At 40.2% G+C, this 20144-nt stretch overlaps 1 protein-coding gene across 3 annotated transcripts in view; it reads left to right on the top strand.

Moving 5' to 3' along the window:
- Positions 1-7061, top strand: part of LOC120914049 (putative nuclease HARBI1) — a 30821-nt gene extending 23760 nt beyond the window's left edge. For all 3 annotated transcript variants that reach the window (XM_040324499.1, XM_040324507.1, XM_040324492.1), the window contains exons 3-4: positions 730-1098; positions 6423-7061. In XM_040324499.1, coding sequence (XP_040180433.1) covers positions 730-1098; positions 6423-6424 — 371 coding nt within the window. In that variant the 3' untranslated portion in view covers positions 6425-7061. The remainder of the gene's footprint in view (positions 1-729; positions 1099-6422) is intronic.
- The last annotated feature ends 13083 nt before the right edge of the window (positions 7062-20144 follow it).

The raw sequence follows: 20144 nt of genomic DNA, 5'->3' as shown, positions 1-20144 counted from the left end.
CAGCAGCAGTAGGGCATAGAAGAGGGAGGGTCAGTTCTCGGGGTCATTCAGACTGTTCCATTCAGATGTGTTCTCAAGAAATAGTAGGAAAGAATAAAAGGATGACCTCCTCTGTTTGTTGCATTTCCTTTGATGTCCAAACGCTAGCTGGGAGGTTACCTGGATGTATTGCTTAACTCAGTGTTTCTCAATTCCAGTCCTCAGGCCCCCCCAACAGGTCAGGTTTTCAGGATTTCCCTCAGATGAAAAGGCTGTGGTGATTACTAAGGCAGTGAAACTGATCAAATCACCTGTGCAAAATAATGGAAATCCTGAAAACCTGACCTGTTGGGGGGGCCTGAGGACTGGAATTGAGAAACACTGGCTTAACTGCAGAGAAGAAAAGTGGCCACAATGGCTGTGCTAACCTCAAGACCGGTTAAACAAAATGACTCATTTTTTGGAAGGTATAATAACTTTCACATAAGTATTTTACCTGTATATTTAGATACTTGCACGATGTTCAGCTTTACGCACAAGTTGGCTATACAGATGTACACTAGTTAATAACTGCTTAGTAATGTCTTCGGCTCAGTATGATTACAAATGCTTTGTGAATCATTGGTTTTTGGCAGTTCTAACCATATTTCTATATTGTATTGAATCTATCATGGAAGACTGGGTATACATGCAATTATTTATATACATTTTTTCAAGCAAGTAAAAACAAAATGTTGTTTTTCTTTGCAGGTGATGATGCATATCCCGTGACAGAGTGGCTTCTCACACCTATAAAATATCCCAAAACTAAAGCAGAAAAGAGTTATAATGCAGCACAGAAGACTGCCCATTTAGTTATTGAGCGCACCTTTGGTTCTCTAAAAAGTCGATTCCGGTGTCTTGATCGGTCAGGGGGTGTACTACAGTATTCTCCAGAAAAGGGAGCACAGATTATACTGGCATGCTGCATTTTACACAATTTAGCTGTCAGTCGAAATCAGCATGTTGACATCCTTGATGATCTAGAAGCACCACCACCAGTGCCACCTGTTTCACGAGAGGAGAACACTGAAGCAGGAAAACAGGCCAGGATCAAAGTGATTAACCAGTATTTCACATGTAAGAAACGTTTTAATTGCCTATTTTTCTTTAAAGCTCAGTCCATTTGATTTTGCAATTTTGGGTGGGCCTTATAGACTGATTCAGCCACTGACTGATTATACTATCCCAAACCTGAAGGATCCATTAAACATATGTATAGCCAGAACTTTTTTTGTTGTTTTAGTTAGGAAGGGTTAAAGCCCTGTCAGGGCTCCATTGATGAGATTTTCCTTCACTTCCTGCTCCTATAGAAACAGTAGGACGTTATATTGCATCTTTACAAACTGTGGGTTATTCCCCCACTATTTTTTAACAAAACTGGTTTTCCCATTTAAAAATTTCCTTTCACCTCCTCATCTGGTTACAACTGTTTGGTTTCCTATGACTTCCTATCCTGTTGATTATGGCCACCAGGACAAATAGAGAGGGTGAATCTACCCAGTAGGAACACTGACAGAAATAAATATTGGCCATACATACACTTTAGGGACGGTCAACCTCATACTAAAAGCTTTCTTCTTTAAATTTGTGAACTTTCATTAATTTCACAAATTTTCTAATTCATAAGAAAATACGTTTATTTCAGTAATTAAATTATAAAAATTAAACTCATATTTTCACAGTCCGTGATGATTTGGGGAGCTATGTCACCTGCTGGTGTCCACTGTGTTTTATCAAGTCCAAAGTCAGTGCAGCCCTCTACCAGGAAATTCTAGAGCACTTTGTGCTTCCATGTGCTTACCAGCCTTATGGAGATACTGATTTCCTTTTCCAGAACTTGGCACCTGCCCACACTGCCAAAATTACCAATACCTGGTTTAATGATCATGATATCACTGTGCTTGATTGGCCAGCAAACTCACCTGACCTAAACCCCATAGAGAATCTGTGGAGTTTTGTCGAGAGGAAGATGAGCTGAAATGGGCTTCCATAACACCTCAGCAGTGCCACAGGCTGATTGCCTCTATGCCATGCCACATTGATGCTGTAATTCATGCAAACGGAGCCCAAAAGTATTGAGTGCATACTATACTGTACATGGAAATACTTTTCATAAGCCAACATTACTTTTTTTATTGGTCTTATTAATATTCAAATTTTCTGAGATACTGAATTTTGGGTTGTCGCTAGCTGTTAATCATAATCATATAAATTAAAAGAAAGAAATGCTTTAAATATACCACTCTGTGTTTAACACATCTATATAAAATATGAGTTTCACTTTTTGAATTGAATTATTGAAATAAATTAACTTTTTGATGATATTCTAATTTTATGAGATGCACCTGTACATACCAACCAGTTTTAACCACTTGTCATGAAGCTCTGAATCTTTGATAGTTCTGACCAGCAAGCTTCAACACTTCACTACCTCTTTCTCCCTGTAATGGTCAGTAATGACTTGTACACATGGTTGGACTTTTGACCATTCAAAAGTCTGCCGTTAGTCAGTTCGAAGTCCGACGGAAAGAAAGAGAACAGGTTCTCTATCTAAGGTCCGTCGGACTTCTGAAAAAAATCAGTCAGATGGAGGCTACACACAAAAAGCCCGTCTGACTTTTTTTCTCGAAAAATCCGGCCGTGTGTACGGGGCATTAAGCTACCCATCAAAGTGATAAGTAATTAAGAACATGTATGAGATGGGGTTTGCGGACAATATTAAACACTACCATGATGTGGTCAAACTTTCCTGTAAAAAAAAAGGTTGGGATTCAAGGCTTTACAGCTGCAGTAGAATGTATCCAAAGGTTTATGCTTGTGTATCATTTCTAGGCATACCTATCAGAGTACTGATTACATAAACACAGAAGTCTATAGCGATTGGGTGCTTGCTTGTATACACCTGTTAAACCAGGCAAAAAAAAATATTACATATTCATGAGGCCTTATAACATAAAAATTGGGTAATGCTTTTTCTTGTTTCCCATGTCATCTTTCTAATCTCTTTGCTCTTTCACCTTGCCTTCTTTACTCCCTTAGCACTTGGTCATTAACATACTGGTCCTTTTCTGCCAGTGGTCAAAAGTGGAAAGCAAGTTCCAATAGTGTATTAGGAACAGAAAACTTCTCATTGTTCATCAATGGGTATTCATCTAATATATCTAAAAAACAAAGATAAGCAAAGATTTTAATTATGTTTGTCATATTTGGAATCATGGAAGTAAGTACTGCAAAATTAGGCAGTGGCATGTGGACTGAGTGTCAGAGAGCAGCAATGCTCTTGACCTAGGAAGAAAAAAGTAATGAGCGCAATCTCCTACACACTAAACGTGAAGGATTATATATGTATATAAAAATATGAACATATAAACTGCTATAAAAAGCAGTAAGTGTACCAATAAAGTGCAGTAAAATATGTGAAAAACAGTAAAGGTTAATAGCCAGTGAATGATGATGGTAATACAACTACCAAATGGTGATATAGAGTGACGATGTATCAAAAGAAACAAAACAAAACAAAATCCGAACAGTGAATAAAGTCCAATAATAATAGCTGCCAAATGAGTTCTTCAGATAGATTCAAAACATAAACTGCTTAAAATGCAGATCTTCTTGGTCACTGAGCTCACAGAGTGCTTACCTCCAACCTGAGGGTCTTGAGCATAAAGTAGCTGCAGACAAGCTTACTGGACAGATGGTATCTTTGGAACTGTATCTTCTCAATATTCTTGGTGGCAGTGCTGGTCTCCAACAAAATGGAGGCTCGTAGTAAAGTGTAGTAATTAACCAGAGGAAAAAAGCAAAAAAATATTCTCCCATCGTGAAGTAAATAAGAACAGGCGAATTTATTAATAAAAACAAATGCTTACAAGCATTAGACAACCAAACGCGGATAAAATGAAACTCCGGACAGACGTGTTGAGTCACGTCACATGACTTCATCAGAGGACGTGACGCAACGCGTAAGGAGCATCGTACGTGACCGGAAGTGACATGGAGCCCGCCTATCCGTCTGGAGTTTCATTTTATATGCGTTTAGTTGTCTTATGCTTGTAAGCATTTATTTTTATTAATAAATTCGCCTGTTCTTATTTACTTCACGATGGGAGCATATTGTTTGCTTTTTTCCTCTGGTTAATCACTACACTCTACTACGAGCCTCCATTTCGCTGGAGACCAGCACTACCACCAGGAATATTGAGAAGATACAGTTCCAAAGATACCATCTGTCCAGTAAGCTTGTCTCAGCTACTTTATGCTCAAGACCCTCAGGTTGGAGGTAAGCGCTATGTGAGCCCAGTGACCAAGAAGATCTGCATTTGAAGCAGTTTATGTTTTGGATCTATCTGAAGCACTCATTTGGCAGCTATTATTATTGGACTTTATTCACTGTTTGGATTTTGTTTTTTTTTGTTTCTTTTGATACATCGTCACTCTATATCACCATTTGGTAGTTGTATTACCATCATCATTCACTGGCTATTAGCCTTTGCTGTTAGTCACATATTTTACTGCACTTTATTGGTACACTTACTGCTTTTTATAACTGTTTATATGTTTATATTTTTATACACATATATAATCCTTCATGTTTAGTGTGTAGGAGATTGCGCTCATCACTTTTTTCTTCTTACTCCACTTACTTCTTACTTACTCTTACACTTTCAAGTGTTTTGTACACTTTTAGATTTGAGCAGCATTCTCATTTGATTACACATTTTCCTTGGTTTAGATTCTCTATTATTCATTTTGGCTAGCGCAGAAGATTTCCTTTTATTTATTTATTTAATGCTCTTGACCTAACCCTTTGGGCTTGGATTCTGTGGGTTCTTTCAGATGGTCAAAGATGCTCCATCTTGTATTTTTTGTGGTACTTTTATCATTTGGCCTTTGTGAAGGGGGCATTATATCAAACCTGTTGCCTTCAACTGAATAGGCAAAGTGCAGTTTGGTTTAAGTGCATGACTATCGAAGTCCCATAGAGAAATGGGGAACAGTTCATTCAACTTCAGTTTCTACCAAAAGTGGAAATTTCAGAAGCTGGCTGATGTAAGTCTTTAAAAATAAATGCTACAGAATTTATTCTACTAGACTACAATAGCTGTAACTACAGGTTTAATTAAAAAAATATGTTTAAACCATTTTAACCGGTTAATGACCGACTCCTGCACATATACGTCGGCAGAATGGCCCAGCTGGGCAGAGTAACGTATATCTACTTCACTTTAAAATTCCCGCCGTGTGGGCGAGCGAGCGCCGCTTCCCCTGCCACGAGCACTGTGACCGTACCCACGGGACCCGCGGACTCGATGTCCGCCGGTATCCCGCGATCAGGTCACAGAGCTGCAGATTGGGGAGAGGCAAGTGTAAACAAGCATCTCCCCGTTCTGCCTAGTGACACTGTCACTGATTGTCTGTTCCCTCTCATTGCGAGCAGCGATCAGTGATGTGTCACTCGTAGCCACTCCCCTAACAGTTAGAATCACTCCCTAGGACACACTTAACCCCTTCCTAGCCCCCTAGTGGTTAACCCCTTCACTGTCAGTCACATTTATACAGTAATCAGTGCATATTTATAACACTAACCGCTGTATATATGTGAATGGTCCCAAAATAGCACCAAAAGTGGCCTATGTGTCCGCCATAATGTCGCAGTCACGATAAAAATTGCAGATTACCTCCATAACAAGTAGAAAAAAAATTATAATAAAAATGCCATAAAACTACCCCTATTTTGTAGACGCTATAACTTTTGCGTAAAACCAATCAATATATGCTTGTTGCGATTTTTTATTAAAAATATGTAGAAGAATATGTATCGGCCTAGACTGTGGAAAAAAAAAATGTATAGATTTTTTGGGGATATTTATTATAGCAAAAAGTATTTTAGCACAAAAAATAAAAAAAACGCAGAGATGATCAAATACCACCAAAAGAAAGCTCTATTTGTGGGAAAAAAAGGACGTACATTTTGTTTGGGAGCCACGTCGCGCGACCGCGCAATTGTCAGTTAATATGACGCAGTGCAGAATCGCAAAAAGTGCTCTGGTCTTTGGCCAGCCAAATGGTCCGGGGCTTAAGTGGTTAACATAACATAAAATTTACAATCATTTTGTTTTTATGCTATGCTTAAATAATGTATGTATTATCTATACCAAACTAATTAAACAGTTATATAAACTATGTTGGGGAGGGTGGTATGCATATAACACTGAAAATGTCCACAATTTTAGTTGTGTGCACCCTAGCGATCATGCTGTAATGTAATAAAACCATAGCATAGTTCTCGGTCATGCATTCACAAAAATAGTATAAAATAGTATTTTGTATATAGCCGTTGTTATATATATATATATATATGTGGCAAATGACAGATTTTTTTTTTCTTTTTTCTCTTTCAGGAACTTTGGCTACTTAATTTCCATTGCGGTTTCCATATAACATGGATTGTGTATACTCTTCTACATGGACTTATAATGACATGTGTATTGACCTTAATTCCTAAATAGGAGTTGGGTATCTAATCATGTATACGTTTTTAGATTTATAGCGTCATACTCTTCCCCTATTTTTCATGTATCAAAATACAACACTATTTTGTAGTGTGCATCTTATACTTTATTTAATTTTTTTTATGCTAGATAGAGAATTTAAATCTTTCAACAAATTCTTTTAGCAAGTCAAGTATACGTTTTTGTAATGTTGACTCTATACCTATACAAAACCTAGCTAGTTCACCTGTCTTCCTGAAGCTTAACTAAGCTAATTGCTTGCTATTCATGCATTACATTTATGTTTTCCACATTTATACTCCATTAAGTAAGAACCTTACTTTTAAGGCTCAAAGTAAAATTGTTATGGATTAGTAAGACAAAAGATAAGCAGTTGGCTTTGTCTGTGTTTTAAACCTTTGCTACTTGTTCCACAAAGTATAATGTAAATTGTGCAGCTAAATATATGTTCAGATTCTTACATATGTAAGTATTTCCATTGTCACTGGCACTTTGAATTAAACTTCTGTATGCAGATCTCTCACAAGATTTTATCTCTCTAGACTTTAAATTGTATAATTGGTTTTATTGCAGTAGTCTAGTGATGTCATATACTATAACTGTAAGTTTTTTTATTTTGAAGGAACCCAAACCCTGGAATTGACAAAAAATGTATTCACCATTGTTTATCTTAGATACTGATGAAATAAGTTTATCTTGCGCTATTTTGTAGATCACATTTTCACCTTTGCAGCTTAATTTCTTTTGGGTCCTCTACAAGCATTTATGCACCAAATAACATTTCTGACTTAATTTTACCAAGACAATGTGTGGTATTATTTACTGCATGTATGTGTATTGGAGGCCCATTAACCACTTGTCCACTGGGCCTATTTTGGCACTTCTCTCCTTCATGTAAAAATCAAAATTTGTTTGCTAGAAAATTAATCATAACCCCAAACATTATATATTTTTTTTAGCAGACACCCTAGGAAATAAAATGGCGGTCATTGCAACTTTTTTTCTCGCACAGTATTTGCGAAAAAAAATTCAAACGCCTTTTTTTGGGGAAAAAAACGGTTTCATGAATTAAAAAATAACAAAACAATAAAGTTAGCCCAATTTTTTCGTATAATGTGAAAGATGATGTTACGCTGAGTAAATAGATACCTAACATGTCACGCTTTAAAATTGCGCACACTTCAGTACTTAAAAATCTCCATAGGCAACGCTTTAATTTTTTTTACAGGTTACTATTTTCGAGTTACAGAGGAGATCTAGTGCTAGAATTGTTGCACATGCTCTAACGCATGCGACGATACCTCACATGTGGGGTTTGAACGGCGTTTACATATGTGGGCGGGAATTACATGCTTGTTCGCTTCTGAGCGCGAGCTACCAGGGACAGGGGCGTTTAAAAAAATATATATATATTTTACTTTTATTTTACTTCATTTTTTAATTTTTACACTTTTTTTTTACATTTTCTTTTTTTGATCACTTTTATTCCTATTACAAGGAATGTAAACATCCCTTGTAATAGGAATCACTGTGACAGGTCCTTTTTATAGAGAGATGTGGGGTCAATAAGACCCCACATCTCTCCTCCAGGCTTACAAGCATGAGATTGTGAAAAAAAATTCACTGATCTCATGCCAACAGCCGCGATTGCGGCTTTGCTTACTTCTGGGTACTCCGACGGTCATAGAGATGACTGGTGACCATCCGGCCGATTCGTTCTCCGGCCCCCGATGGCACGGGAGAGCCCGGAGAAGCACCGGATGGCGGCAGGAGGGGGGACGTCCCCTCTCGCTGCCTATAAGAATGATCATTCGGCGGAACTGCCGCTTTGATCGTTCTTATCGTGCAGAGAATCGCCAGCTGAAGACGGTGATATCTGAATGATGCCTGTAGCTGCAGGCATCATTCAGATATCACCGCACAAAGTCGAGGACGTCATATGACGTCCTCGGTTGTCAAGTGGTTAATCATGAATGGGAAGACACCCAAAACATATGAACACCACATGTCCAGCATGGGTCAACAGACATGGTACACTACCAGTCAAAAGTTTTAGAACACCCCAATTTTTCCAGTTTTTATTGAGATTTAAACAAAAAAAATACACTTAGCGGTAACAGTGTTTCTAGGAAATCTTCCAGGACAGCACACCTGAGAGATTAATGGTCCCACCTGACAGGAAACACAATCAACAACAGAGGTTAAAAGGTTAAAAAAAACACCCTTCTTCCTGCTTCTCAGTTGTGAAAAATGATTAACCTACACCAGTGCACAAGGGGAAATTCTTCAAGAATTAACCAACACTAAACGGGTGGGAAGTAAGCCTGCCGTTCTGGAAGATTTCCTAGAAACACCATTAAAGGTAAGTGTAACTGGTATTTTTCTCCAGTCATCTTCCAGGATGGCACACCTGTGACAAAGAGCAAAAAACTCAGGCCTACCTTAAAGCGGGACTACTGCCTGTAAAACTTTTCTGCCAAATGCCACGTCCTGAGGTGACAACAGCTCTACTCTGTACTGTCTCAGGAAGATATTCTAGCTTGCCCACGTGACTGCTCGCCAGATTTGATCTATTGACGCTCCGGCCTTCTCCGCCCAAGAGGCTATCAGCGATCTCGTAGAGTGAGCTTTTAGATGAGCAGGGCCGGGGTACCTGACTGCTCATATGCTAAAGAGATGGCCTGCCTGATCCATCTAGCCATGTGGCTTTGAAGTTGCCATCCTTTCCTCGGACCACTGAATAGGATTGGAGAGGGAAGCATGTTAGTCTTGGGCCCTTTGCTGGATCAGACATCAGACATGGACTACTATAAAAGTGCACCTTGCACTGAGTGAGGCATGAGGCACTAACCATAAAGTAGCACCTTGCACTAACAGAAGCCTGAAGCACTTACCATAAAAAGTTCCACCTAGCACTGAATGAGGCATAAGGCACAGACCATAAAATCACACTGACAGAGGCACTGGGGATAAAATTCCAATGAGTAAGGTGTGAGGCACTGACCTGGAGCAGTATATAACGTTATGCATGACACAAAAAAGAGGTATGAGGCACTGATCTGCAGTATATAAAGTTATGCATTGCACTGATATAGGCAGCACTGACAGAGGTATGAAGCACTGTTGCTAACATGATGCTGGTGATATAGGTAGGTATTTAGGGTGACTTACCTGGCGTTAGTACAGTCGTTGTAGAGGGTCTTGAAGTCCCGTCGGGTGATGAGCTTACATCGGTTGATTTGTCTCCGGTTGGATGGCGCCCAGCCCCCAATGGATGGAAAGACAGAAGCGGTGCCGGTGAGCTCTGTGGGGACAGCCGATGGTTGCACCTGCCAGTGACGTCAGACCAGCTGCAATGCTGGCAGGGGAAACAGGAAGTGAGGGGCCGTACCACTACCCAGTGACACCGGAACAGTGGAACAGTAAACCTTCCGTCCAGGGCGCTTCTCAACTGATGTGGCAGTTTAAAATAAGTGGAAAAGATGATGCGTTCTGGGAAAATCATAGATAACAGTTCCCTTCAGTAAAACATAAATGGGCGGGGCGCCCTATTGGGCAGGGCCCATGGGCTTGAGCCCAGTCAAGCCCAATGGTAAGTCCGGCCCTGCCCTCTAGAATATGCCTAGTTGGTCAGGGGTTCATCCTACAGCAAGATAATGTCCCAAAACATACCTCCAAGCTACAGCATCTGGCAAAAGTGAGTACACCCCTTAAATTTTTGTAAATATTTAATATTTCCAACATAACGACCCCAAACACACCTCCAAGATGACCACTGCCTTGCTAAAAAAGCTGAGGGTAAAGGTGATGGACTGGCCGAGTATGTCTCCAGGCCTAAACCCTATTGAGCATCTGTGGGGCATCCTCAAAAAGAAGGTGGAGGAGCACAAGGTCTCTAACATCCACCAGCTCTGTGATGTCGTTGTGGAAGAGTGGAAGAGGACTCCTGTGGCAACCTGTGAAGCTCTGGTAAACTCCATGCCCAAGAGGGTTAAGGCAGTGCTGGAAAATAATGGTGGCCACACAAAATATTGACACTTTGGGTCCAATTTGGACATTTTCACTTAGGGGTGTACTCACTTTTGTTGCCAGTGGTTTAGACATTTATGTTTTTTTTTGAGGGGACAGCAAATTTACACTGTTATACAAGCTGTACACTCACTACTATACATTGTAGCAAAGTGTCATTTCTTCAGTGTTGTTCAAATCATGGAATGGCCAGCATGGACTTTAGGCTTAAAGAATATGTAAACCCAGCATTTCATATTCCTGATATGTGCCTGCTGTACAATTTACTTGTATGTATCCTGTTCTTTTTGTAATGTCTCTTTTGTGTGAAATCCCTGGTGTTCCTTCCAGTCCCTAGGCTCTCCTATTAAAAACTGGCCACACTTTGCATGGAAGCACAACATGGTCAGTTCTCTAGCTGTGCTTGTAACTAAGCCTGCTCTCTACCAACGATCAGGCTTGTGCTTACATGCCCTCCCTGCATAGCCATTCACTGGGAAGGTCAGTGTGCTTCTGTTGTATTCCTCCATCACCTCTCTATGCAGCAGGGAATAGAGGGAATGTGATCACTTAAAAAAGGGGGAACAAAATGGAATGTCACAGGGGAAAAAGTATTGAACACGTTAACTAAATTGTATTTAATACTTTGTACAAAATCCTTTGTTGGTAATGACAGCTTTAAGATGCCTCTTGTATTGAGAAACTAGTTGCATGCATTGCTCAGGTGTGATGTTGGCCCATTCTTCCACACAGTCTTCAAATCTTGAAGGTTTGGTGGGCCTCTTCTATGAACTCTGACCTTTAGTTCTTTCCATAGATTTTCTATTGGATTCAAGTCAGGTGATTGGCAGGGCCATTCTAGCAGCTTTATTTTCTTTCTTTAAAACCAATTGAGAGTTTCCTTGACTTTGTTTTTGGGATCATGGTCTTGCTGAAATGTCCACCCCCATTTCCTCTTCATCGTCCTGAAATATGGCAGCAAATCTTTATCATGAATGTCTTGGTACATTTTTCCATTGATCCCTCCTTAAAACATATAAATTGGCCAGTACCGTATTCTGAAAAACAGCCCCACACCATGATCTTCCCACCTCCAAACCTTGGTTTGGTGTTTTTGGAGTGATGTGCAGGGCCATTTGAAATCCAAACATGGTGTGTATTATGGCATTCAAAGAGTTCAATTTTGGTCTCATCTGACAAGACTATATTCTTCCAGTATTTTACAGGCTTGTCTAAATGTTGTGCCGCAAACTTTAAATGAGTTTCAATATGCTTTTTCTTCAGCAATGGAGTCTTGTGTGGTGAGCGTGCATACAGGCCATGGGAGTTGAAGGCATTACTTATTGTTTTCTTTGAAACAATTCTACCTGCTAATTCCAGGTCTTTCTAAAGATTTCCACATGTGGTACTTGGCTCTTGGACAACTCTTCTGATAATTCTTTTTACTCCTGTGTCAGAAATCTTGTAAGAAGCACCTGTTCTTGGCTGGTTTATGGTGAAATTATGTTCTTTCCACTTCTGGATTACGGCCCTCAACAGTGCTTACAGGAACATTTAGAAAACCTTCTGTAACCAAAGCCATCAGTATGTTTTGAAACAATAAGGTTGCAAAGGTCTTGAGAGAGCTGTTTGCTTTTACCCATCATGAGTTGTTTCTTGTGTGACACCTTGGTAATGAGACACCTTTTTATAGGCCATCAGTTGAGACTGAACCAGCTGATATTCATTTGCACTGATGAAGTGCAGGATTGCTTTCTAAACCCTGATAGATTTTAGCTCGATCTTGGCTTTCCATAGCTTTTTGCACCGCTCTTTCTTCATGTATTCAATACTTTTCCCCTGTGTCATTCCATTTTATTACACATAACTTAATTTCTGAACGTATTTGTTTTGGTTTCTATGTATGTATGGATTGTTACCGACATGTGGTGAAAATTCCATGTCAATAGCACCTTTGGAAATATATTTACCTAGAAAAATGGTAAAGTGTTCAATACTTATTTTGCCGGCTGTATACAGTATCTCACAAACGTGAGTACATCCCTCACATCTTTGACAACACTGAAGTAATTACACTTTGCTACAATGTAAAGTAGTGAGTGTACAGCTTGTATAACAGTGTAACATTTTCTGTCCTCTCAACAAAACTCAACACACAGCCATTAATGTCTAAACCGCTGGCAACAAAAGTGAGTACACCCCTAAGTGAAAATGTCCAAATTGGGCCCAAATTGACAATATTTTGTGAGGCCACCATTATTTTCCAGCACTGCCTTAACCCTCTTGGGCATGGAGTTCACCAGAGCTTCACAGGTTGCCACTGGAGTCCTCATCCACTCCTCCATGACGACATCACAGAGCTGGTGCATGGACCGTGCACTCCTCCACCTTACCTTTGAGGATGCCCCACAGATGATCAATAGGATTTAGATCTGGAGACATGCTTGGCCAGTCCATCACCTTTACCCTCAGCTTCTTAAGCAAGGCAGTGGTCATCTTGAAGGTGTGTTTGGGGTCGTTATGTTGGAATACTGCCCTGCGGCCCAGTCTCCAAAGGGAGGGGATCATGCTCTGCTTCAGTATGTCACAGTTCATGTTGGCATTCATGGTTCCCTCACTGAAATGTAGCTCCCCAGGGCCAGCAGCACTCATGCAGCCCCAGACCATGACATTCCTACCAACATGCTTGACTGTAGGCAAGACGCACTTGTCTTTGCACGCCTCACCTGGTTGCCGCCACACACACTTGACACCATCTGAACCAAATAAGTTCATCTTGGTCTCATCAGACCACAGGACATGGTTCCAGTAATCCATGTCCTTAGTCTGCTTGTCTTCAGCAAACTGTTTGCAGGCTTTTTTGTGCATCATCTTTTAAAGAGGCCTGCTTCTGGGATGACAGCCATGCAGACCAATTTGATGCTGTGTGAGGCATGATGTCTGAGCACTGAAAGGCTGACCCCCCACCCCTTCAACCTCTGCAGCAATGCTGGCAGCACTCATACATCTATTTCCCAAAGACAACCTCTGGATATAACGCTAAGCGTGTGCAGTCAACTTCTTTGGTCGACCAGGGCGAGGCCTGTTCTGAGTGGAACCTGTTAAACCGCTGTATTGTCTTGGCCACTGTGCTGCAGCTCAGTTTCAGGGTCTTGGCAATCTTCTTATAGTCTAGGAAGTCATCATTATGTAGAGCAAAAATAATTTTTTTCAGGTCCTCAGAGAGTTCTTTTTTCATGAGGACAGGGTTGCCAACTTTCAGTAAACTTACGAACGGTTTGTAAAATCCATAATTTTTTCATCTGTCCGTGAATGTCACTTATGTCAGTAAGGGACATTCATGGACAGAAGTAAAATTACAGATTTTACAAACTGTTCGTAAATTTACTGCAAGTTGGCAACCCTGCATGAGGAGCCATGTTGAACTTCCAGTAACCAGTATGAGAGAGTGAGAGCGATAACACCAATTTTAACACCCCTGCTCCCCATTCACACCTGAGACCTTGTAACACTAAAAAGTCACATGACAACGGGGAGGGAAAATGTCTGATTGGGCCCAATTTGGACATTTTTACTGAGCGTGTACTCACTTTTGTTGCCAGCAGTTTAGACATTAGTGTTACTAAACTCCAAACAAATTCTATTAAAATTAAACATGTTATACTTAAGGGGACTTAGGCTCCTGCTTCTACTCAATTGCTGTGTAAAGAGGAAGTAAGGGGACAAAAGATGCAGCCATACACAGCACTGCTCTCTTCTCCCCTCTTCTACTCTTCACACAGGGGACAGCAAATTTACACTGTTATGCAAGCTGTACACTTACTACTTTACATTGTAGCAATGTAAGGGGTGTACTCACTTGAAGAAGGTGCTCTGGTCAGATGAGACCAAAATTTTACTTTTTGGCCTTAAAGCAAAACGCTATGTGTGGTGGAAAACTAACACTGCACATCACCCTGAACACAGCATCCCCACTGTGAAAGATGATGGCAGCATCATGCTGTGGGGATGCTTTTCTTCAGAAGGGACAGGGAACTGGTCAGAGTTGATGGGAAGATGGATGGAGCCAAATACAGTGCAATCTTAGAAGAAAACCTGTAATGCCACGTACACACGATCGGTTCATCCGATGAAAACAGTCTGATGGATTTTTTTATCAGATATCCGATGAAGCTGAGTTTCATCAGTCTTGCCTACGCACCATCAGTTAAAAATCCATTCGTGTCAGAACGCGGTGATGTAAAACACCACGACGTGCTGAAAAATGAAGTTCAATTCTTCTGAGCATGCATGGATTTTTGACCGATGGATTTCCCCACAGACGATCATTTTTTTTTCTATCGGTTTTTTAACCATCAAAAAATTTTAAAACAAGGTTCTATTTTTTTTCTCCGATGGGAAAAAAAACGATGGGGCCCACAGGGCATAAGAGGCTCCTCTCTTCTTTTTTATACTCAGTTGTGACATGACGCTACTCTTATATCAAGACATCGCTTGTATATCAAGGTAAAATGTATTAAAACATTTTGCTTGTCTTGCAAAACGCTCTCAGACCAAGGTTTTACTGTATTTATATAAATAGAATATAATGTATAACCAAAAGTTTGTAGGCACCTGACCATCATTCCTATGAGCTTGGGTATTAATATGGAGTTGCCCCCCTCCTCGCTTTGCGGCTGTAACAACCTCCACTCTTATGGAAAGGCTTTTCACAACATTTGGGAGTATGTGGAAATTTGTGCCGATTCAGCCAAAAGAGCATTTATGAGGTCAGGTACTGATGTTGAACAAGAACACTGCTTTGCAATTGCAATCCAATTTATTCCAAAAGTGTTCAGTATGGTTGAGGTCAGAGCTCTGTGCAAGCCACATCTATGGTAACATTTAAAATCATATATTCATTTTCACATTGATTTTTACTCATATTACTCTAAACTATCTTTCAGTTTGGAAAATGTACTTTAAGAATTCCACACATTTACTTATTTTAATCCTATGAATATGAACTGCTTGTGTCACACATTTCACAGAGTCAGCGGTCTTAACCACAGAGGTGCTGGGAGGAAGAGCTTAATCACTTAAGCCCTGGACCATTTGGCTGCCAAATGCCCGGGCCACTTTTTGCAATTCGGCACTGCGTCGCTTTAACTGACAATTGCGCGGTCGTGCAACGTGGCTCCCAAACAAATTGTATGTCCTTTTTTTTCCCACAAATGGAGCTTTCTTGGTGGCATTTTATCACCTCTGCGATTTTTATTTTTTGCGCTATAAACAAAAAAAAACGTAAATTTTTGAAAAATTTCTATATTTTTTACTTTTTGCTATAATAAATATACCCCAAAAATATATAAAATTGTTTTTGTTCCACAGTTTAGGCCGATACGTATTCTTCTACATATTTTTGGTAAAAAGTTGTGCAAAAGTTATAGCGTCTACAAAATAGGGGACGTTTTTTATGGCATTTTTATTAATATATTTTTACTAGTTATGGCGGCGATCAGCAATTTTTTTATTGGGACTGCGACATTATGGTGGACCCATCGGACACTTTTGACACCATTGTAATTTTTACAGCGATCGGTGCTATAAAAATGCACTGATTACTGTAAGAATGACACTGGCAGTGAAGGGGGTTAACCACTAGGTGGCGCTGCAGAGGTTAAGTGTTCCCTAGGAAGTGGTTCTTACTGTTAGGGGGCGTGGCTACACGTGACATGTCACTGATGACTGTTCCTGAGCACGGGGAACAGTCATCAATGACAGTGTCACTAGGCAAAGGCATTACAAAGGCATTCCCCTGTTCTGCCCTTGCCGCCCGCAATCACAGGACTCCTGGGAAAATCGAGTTCCCAGGACCCGCGGGAGGTGCACGTGCCCACGCTGAGCGGCAGATTTAAAGGGACGTACCTGTACGCCAATCTGCCTGGCCGTGCCATTCTGTCAACGTAAATAGTCGTGCGGTGGCCGGCAAGAGGTTAAGGGGCACAGAATCCCATTTTCAGAGAGCAGGGTACCGTGGAAGATGTAGTTATTAGAAATCAAAAACATATATCAAAGGAATAAGCAGAGAAGCCACAAAGCTTGCAAGAAATCCAGGAAGTTATTAAAATAGATGGTCCATCCCCATTAAGTTCCTTTTCACCAAACTGGTACAACCATGTCTTTACGGATATATTGTAGCTTTGTGCAAAGGGCCCTGGTCATGCTAGAACAGAAAACAACAATTTCCCCCACACACGGTCATTTTAAATGACGCTTTTAAAAATGACGTTTTTTTTCATCACAAAAAACGACCGTGTGTACGCCGCATTAATGCAGTCCTCCTTCACTTACCTCATCCTTCGATTTTACTTTTAAATGTCCTTCGTTCTTCTGAGAAATCCTCACTTCCTGTTCTTCTGTCTGTAACTACACACAGTAATGCAAGGCTTTCTCCCTGGTGTGGAGAAAGCCTCGAGGAGGAGGGGGCAAGCAGGAGTGTCAGGACGTCCACTAACACACAGCTCCTTTCTCTTTCTGCAAAGTAGATAGGGTCCTGACACTCCTGCTCGCCCCCTCCCCCCTCAAGAGGCTTTCTCCACACAAGGGAGAAAGCCTCCCATTACGGTGTGTAGTTACAGACAGAAGAACAGGAAGTGAGGATTTTTCAGAAGAAATAAGGACATTTAAAAGCAAAATGGAAGGATGAGGTAAGTGAAGGAGGACTGTACTAAGGTAAAGGAAGCTATTTAGGGAAAACATTTTTTACCTTTACAACCCCTTTAAGCTGAAACTTGAAATTGCAGCTCTTTCCATCAAAAACAGGCCGTAAAAGATAAGCTCAGTCAGGCTTGATTATTCCTTACCACGCATCTTCAAACACTTGCTTTACCTTTTTTAATTCTTTCATTCATTTACTCTTGTTCTAGGTGAGTTGGTTAACTATTAACTTGCCCTCAGTTAACCACATGTTTCTTGACCCTACACAAGACTCAACTATATAGTTTACTGAAAAAAGAAAAAAAAAAAAAAAAAACTTTTAACTGGCATATCGAGCAGTAGTAAAACAAAAGTAAGAATTGGTTTTGTTTTATCCTTTGCCCAAGGAACAAGAGAACCCTCCAGAGATACAGGACTATTGTCATCAATACGGACAACGGACCAAAAACAGACACAATTTTAAAAAAATTCAAGTTTATTGAAAACATGATAAAATCTTTGCAAGACCTGAAGCTTGGAGAATGTAAACTAGACACAATAAATGATCCAGAGGGACCTGAATATAATACATAAGCGTAAGGCAGCCAACACGTTTTGAGAATTTCTGAATTTTTCACTCTCCGGGGGATGCTCACATATTTAAAACAGATATTCTACAATACAATAAATACAAATAAGTACATGATGAACTAATTTGTATTTTTGTATTGTAGAATATCCATGTTTAAAATATCTGAGCATCCCCGAAGAGTGAAAAATTCTCCAAACGTGTTGGCTGCCTCACTCTTATGTAGTATATTCAGGTCCCTCTGGATCATTTATCGTGTCTAATTAACATTCTCCAAGCTTCATGTCTCCTTTTGCAAAGATTTTATCATGTTTTCAATAAAATTTATTATTTTTTAAAATTGTGGCTGTTTTTGGTCCTTTTGTCCGTATTGCCCACAATAGTCCAGTATCTCTGGAGGGTTCTCTTCTATGTTTTTGGGATGATGGCATTCTCACGGCTCCCTACAATACACTTTTCCATCTTTCACCCAATGGGCTTCTGTTTAGTTTGAGGTTTTCCTTGCTATTTATACAATTTTGGGCAGTCCAGTCACCTTAATCTATTTACCAATATATAATTTACGTATGATAGGTGTGAAGGATATGTCAGTGTAATTCTCCCTGCTTGGTTAAATTGTGGGTTAGAGGTAAAAATGGATTCATGTGTTACAAGCTATTGACATGTTAATGACCCGTCTGCAGCTAGCTCCTTATTTCAAAGGGATGTTAATCCTGTTTACTGTGATTAGAGGTGACTCATGTTATGTATTCTGATTGCTTCATTATGCGGTGCCAGGCTGCCCAGCTAATGTGTTCTGTACACCTTGTAATTAACTTCCCTGATGTCATTATTTAAAGAAAATGTGTCTCAGGTCGGCTCCGAATTGTCTGGCTATATTCTGTATGAGAAACTCCAGAGTGTGTGAAAAGGGGGTGGAGCTCCCATTGTTCCTTGATTAAGGATTTAGCTTGTAAAACTGTATTTATAACCAGCAGCAAGCTGCCAATAAATCAGTCTTGGTTCCAGCATTCAGTCTTGACTCATGTGTGGATGATCCTGTGATGTTCTTGTATGGAGAGGAGGGAATGCTTGACGGGGATATCATACCGATACCGTCACAATAGGTGTTACGGCACCTACAGACATTAGAGAATGTTCTCCCGATAGGTCCATTTATGGTTGCACATACTGTATGTTTATAGGCATGTCCATGACTGAGTGATGCTTCCTACCAGAGCCTGCTTGGTCAAAGTTTACCATCCAGGTGGATTTCATCAGCTGACCATTATTGTTTCCTCTGAGACAGGTAAGTACCTAAGCACTGGATGAAAAGAGGTCCTGGACTGCCACACTCCTTAAAACGATATCTTTATTCAGCAAGTGAAATCCAAAAAACGAAAAACAACCAACAATGTTGCATTTAAAAAGAAGTAGCTACGAGTAAGCATCACACGATGCGAAACATGTCAGCCATCCTTTTCCTTTTGTTCACTTCTTTTTGACTGCAACATTGTTGGTTGTTTTTTGGATTTCACTTGCTGAATAAAGATATCGTTTTAAGGAGTGCGGCAGTCCAGGACCTCTTTTCATCCAATGCACCTGTGCATAGCCAGCACCCTTTTGGCTTGGTGGGACGGAAGCAAAGCCAGGGGATCAGCAGTTTTCTGAGCGGTATTATTTCTCACTTCAAGTACCTAAGCACACCGCCTTTTATCCTCCAAAAGAATAAACATGTTATTTTGTTAACTTGCATTCTTATAGTAGAATGGCCTTAAAAGGTTAATTTGGCAGTTTGTGAACTGTACCTCTATTGTTTGCACACTGCTTTTGATGGGGTACATATATCAATGTGTAATTTGCTGCTAAAGATTAAGGCAGATGTAATCTGGAGTTTGCATGTCTGGAGGTGCAGAACTACAGATGTCAAGGTAGCATTTTGAATTGCAGATGGCTGATGTCACAAGTACCTCCTGTGTTGGTTGCCCCAATTGGTATATAAATAGGCATATTTCACACCACTTTTTAACAGATTTGAGGCTGCAGTGTCGGGGGGGGGGGGGGGAAATGCATTGTCAAAAACATTACATCTAGTGTTTTTAAACCCAGAAATACAGGAGCTTTTACATGTGAAAGATCCAACATAATGTAGGTAGTCCAAACAACGCAAGAAAGAGTGCATATAATTGAGTATTTAGGAGACAAAACAACCAAGCAGCAAATGCATGACCAACCTCTGGAAGATAAATTCATCAGGTCAATACACAGCAGTTTAGTTACACCCAAAGAATAATTCACATTCTTTTAAACATCATAAAGTAAATAGTTTGGCCAAAAAAAAGACAGATGAATGTGAC

The sequence above is a fragment of the Rana temporaria genome, chromosome 1 (genome assembly GCF_905171775.1).
Source record: "Rana temporaria chromosome 1, aRanTem1.1, whole genome shotgun sequence".
In the NCBI taxonomy this organism is placed as follows: domain Eukaryota; kingdom Metazoa; phylum Chordata; class Amphibia; order Anura; family Ranidae; genus Rana; species Rana temporaria.
This window is presented reverse-complemented; position numbering and strand designations above follow the sequence as displayed.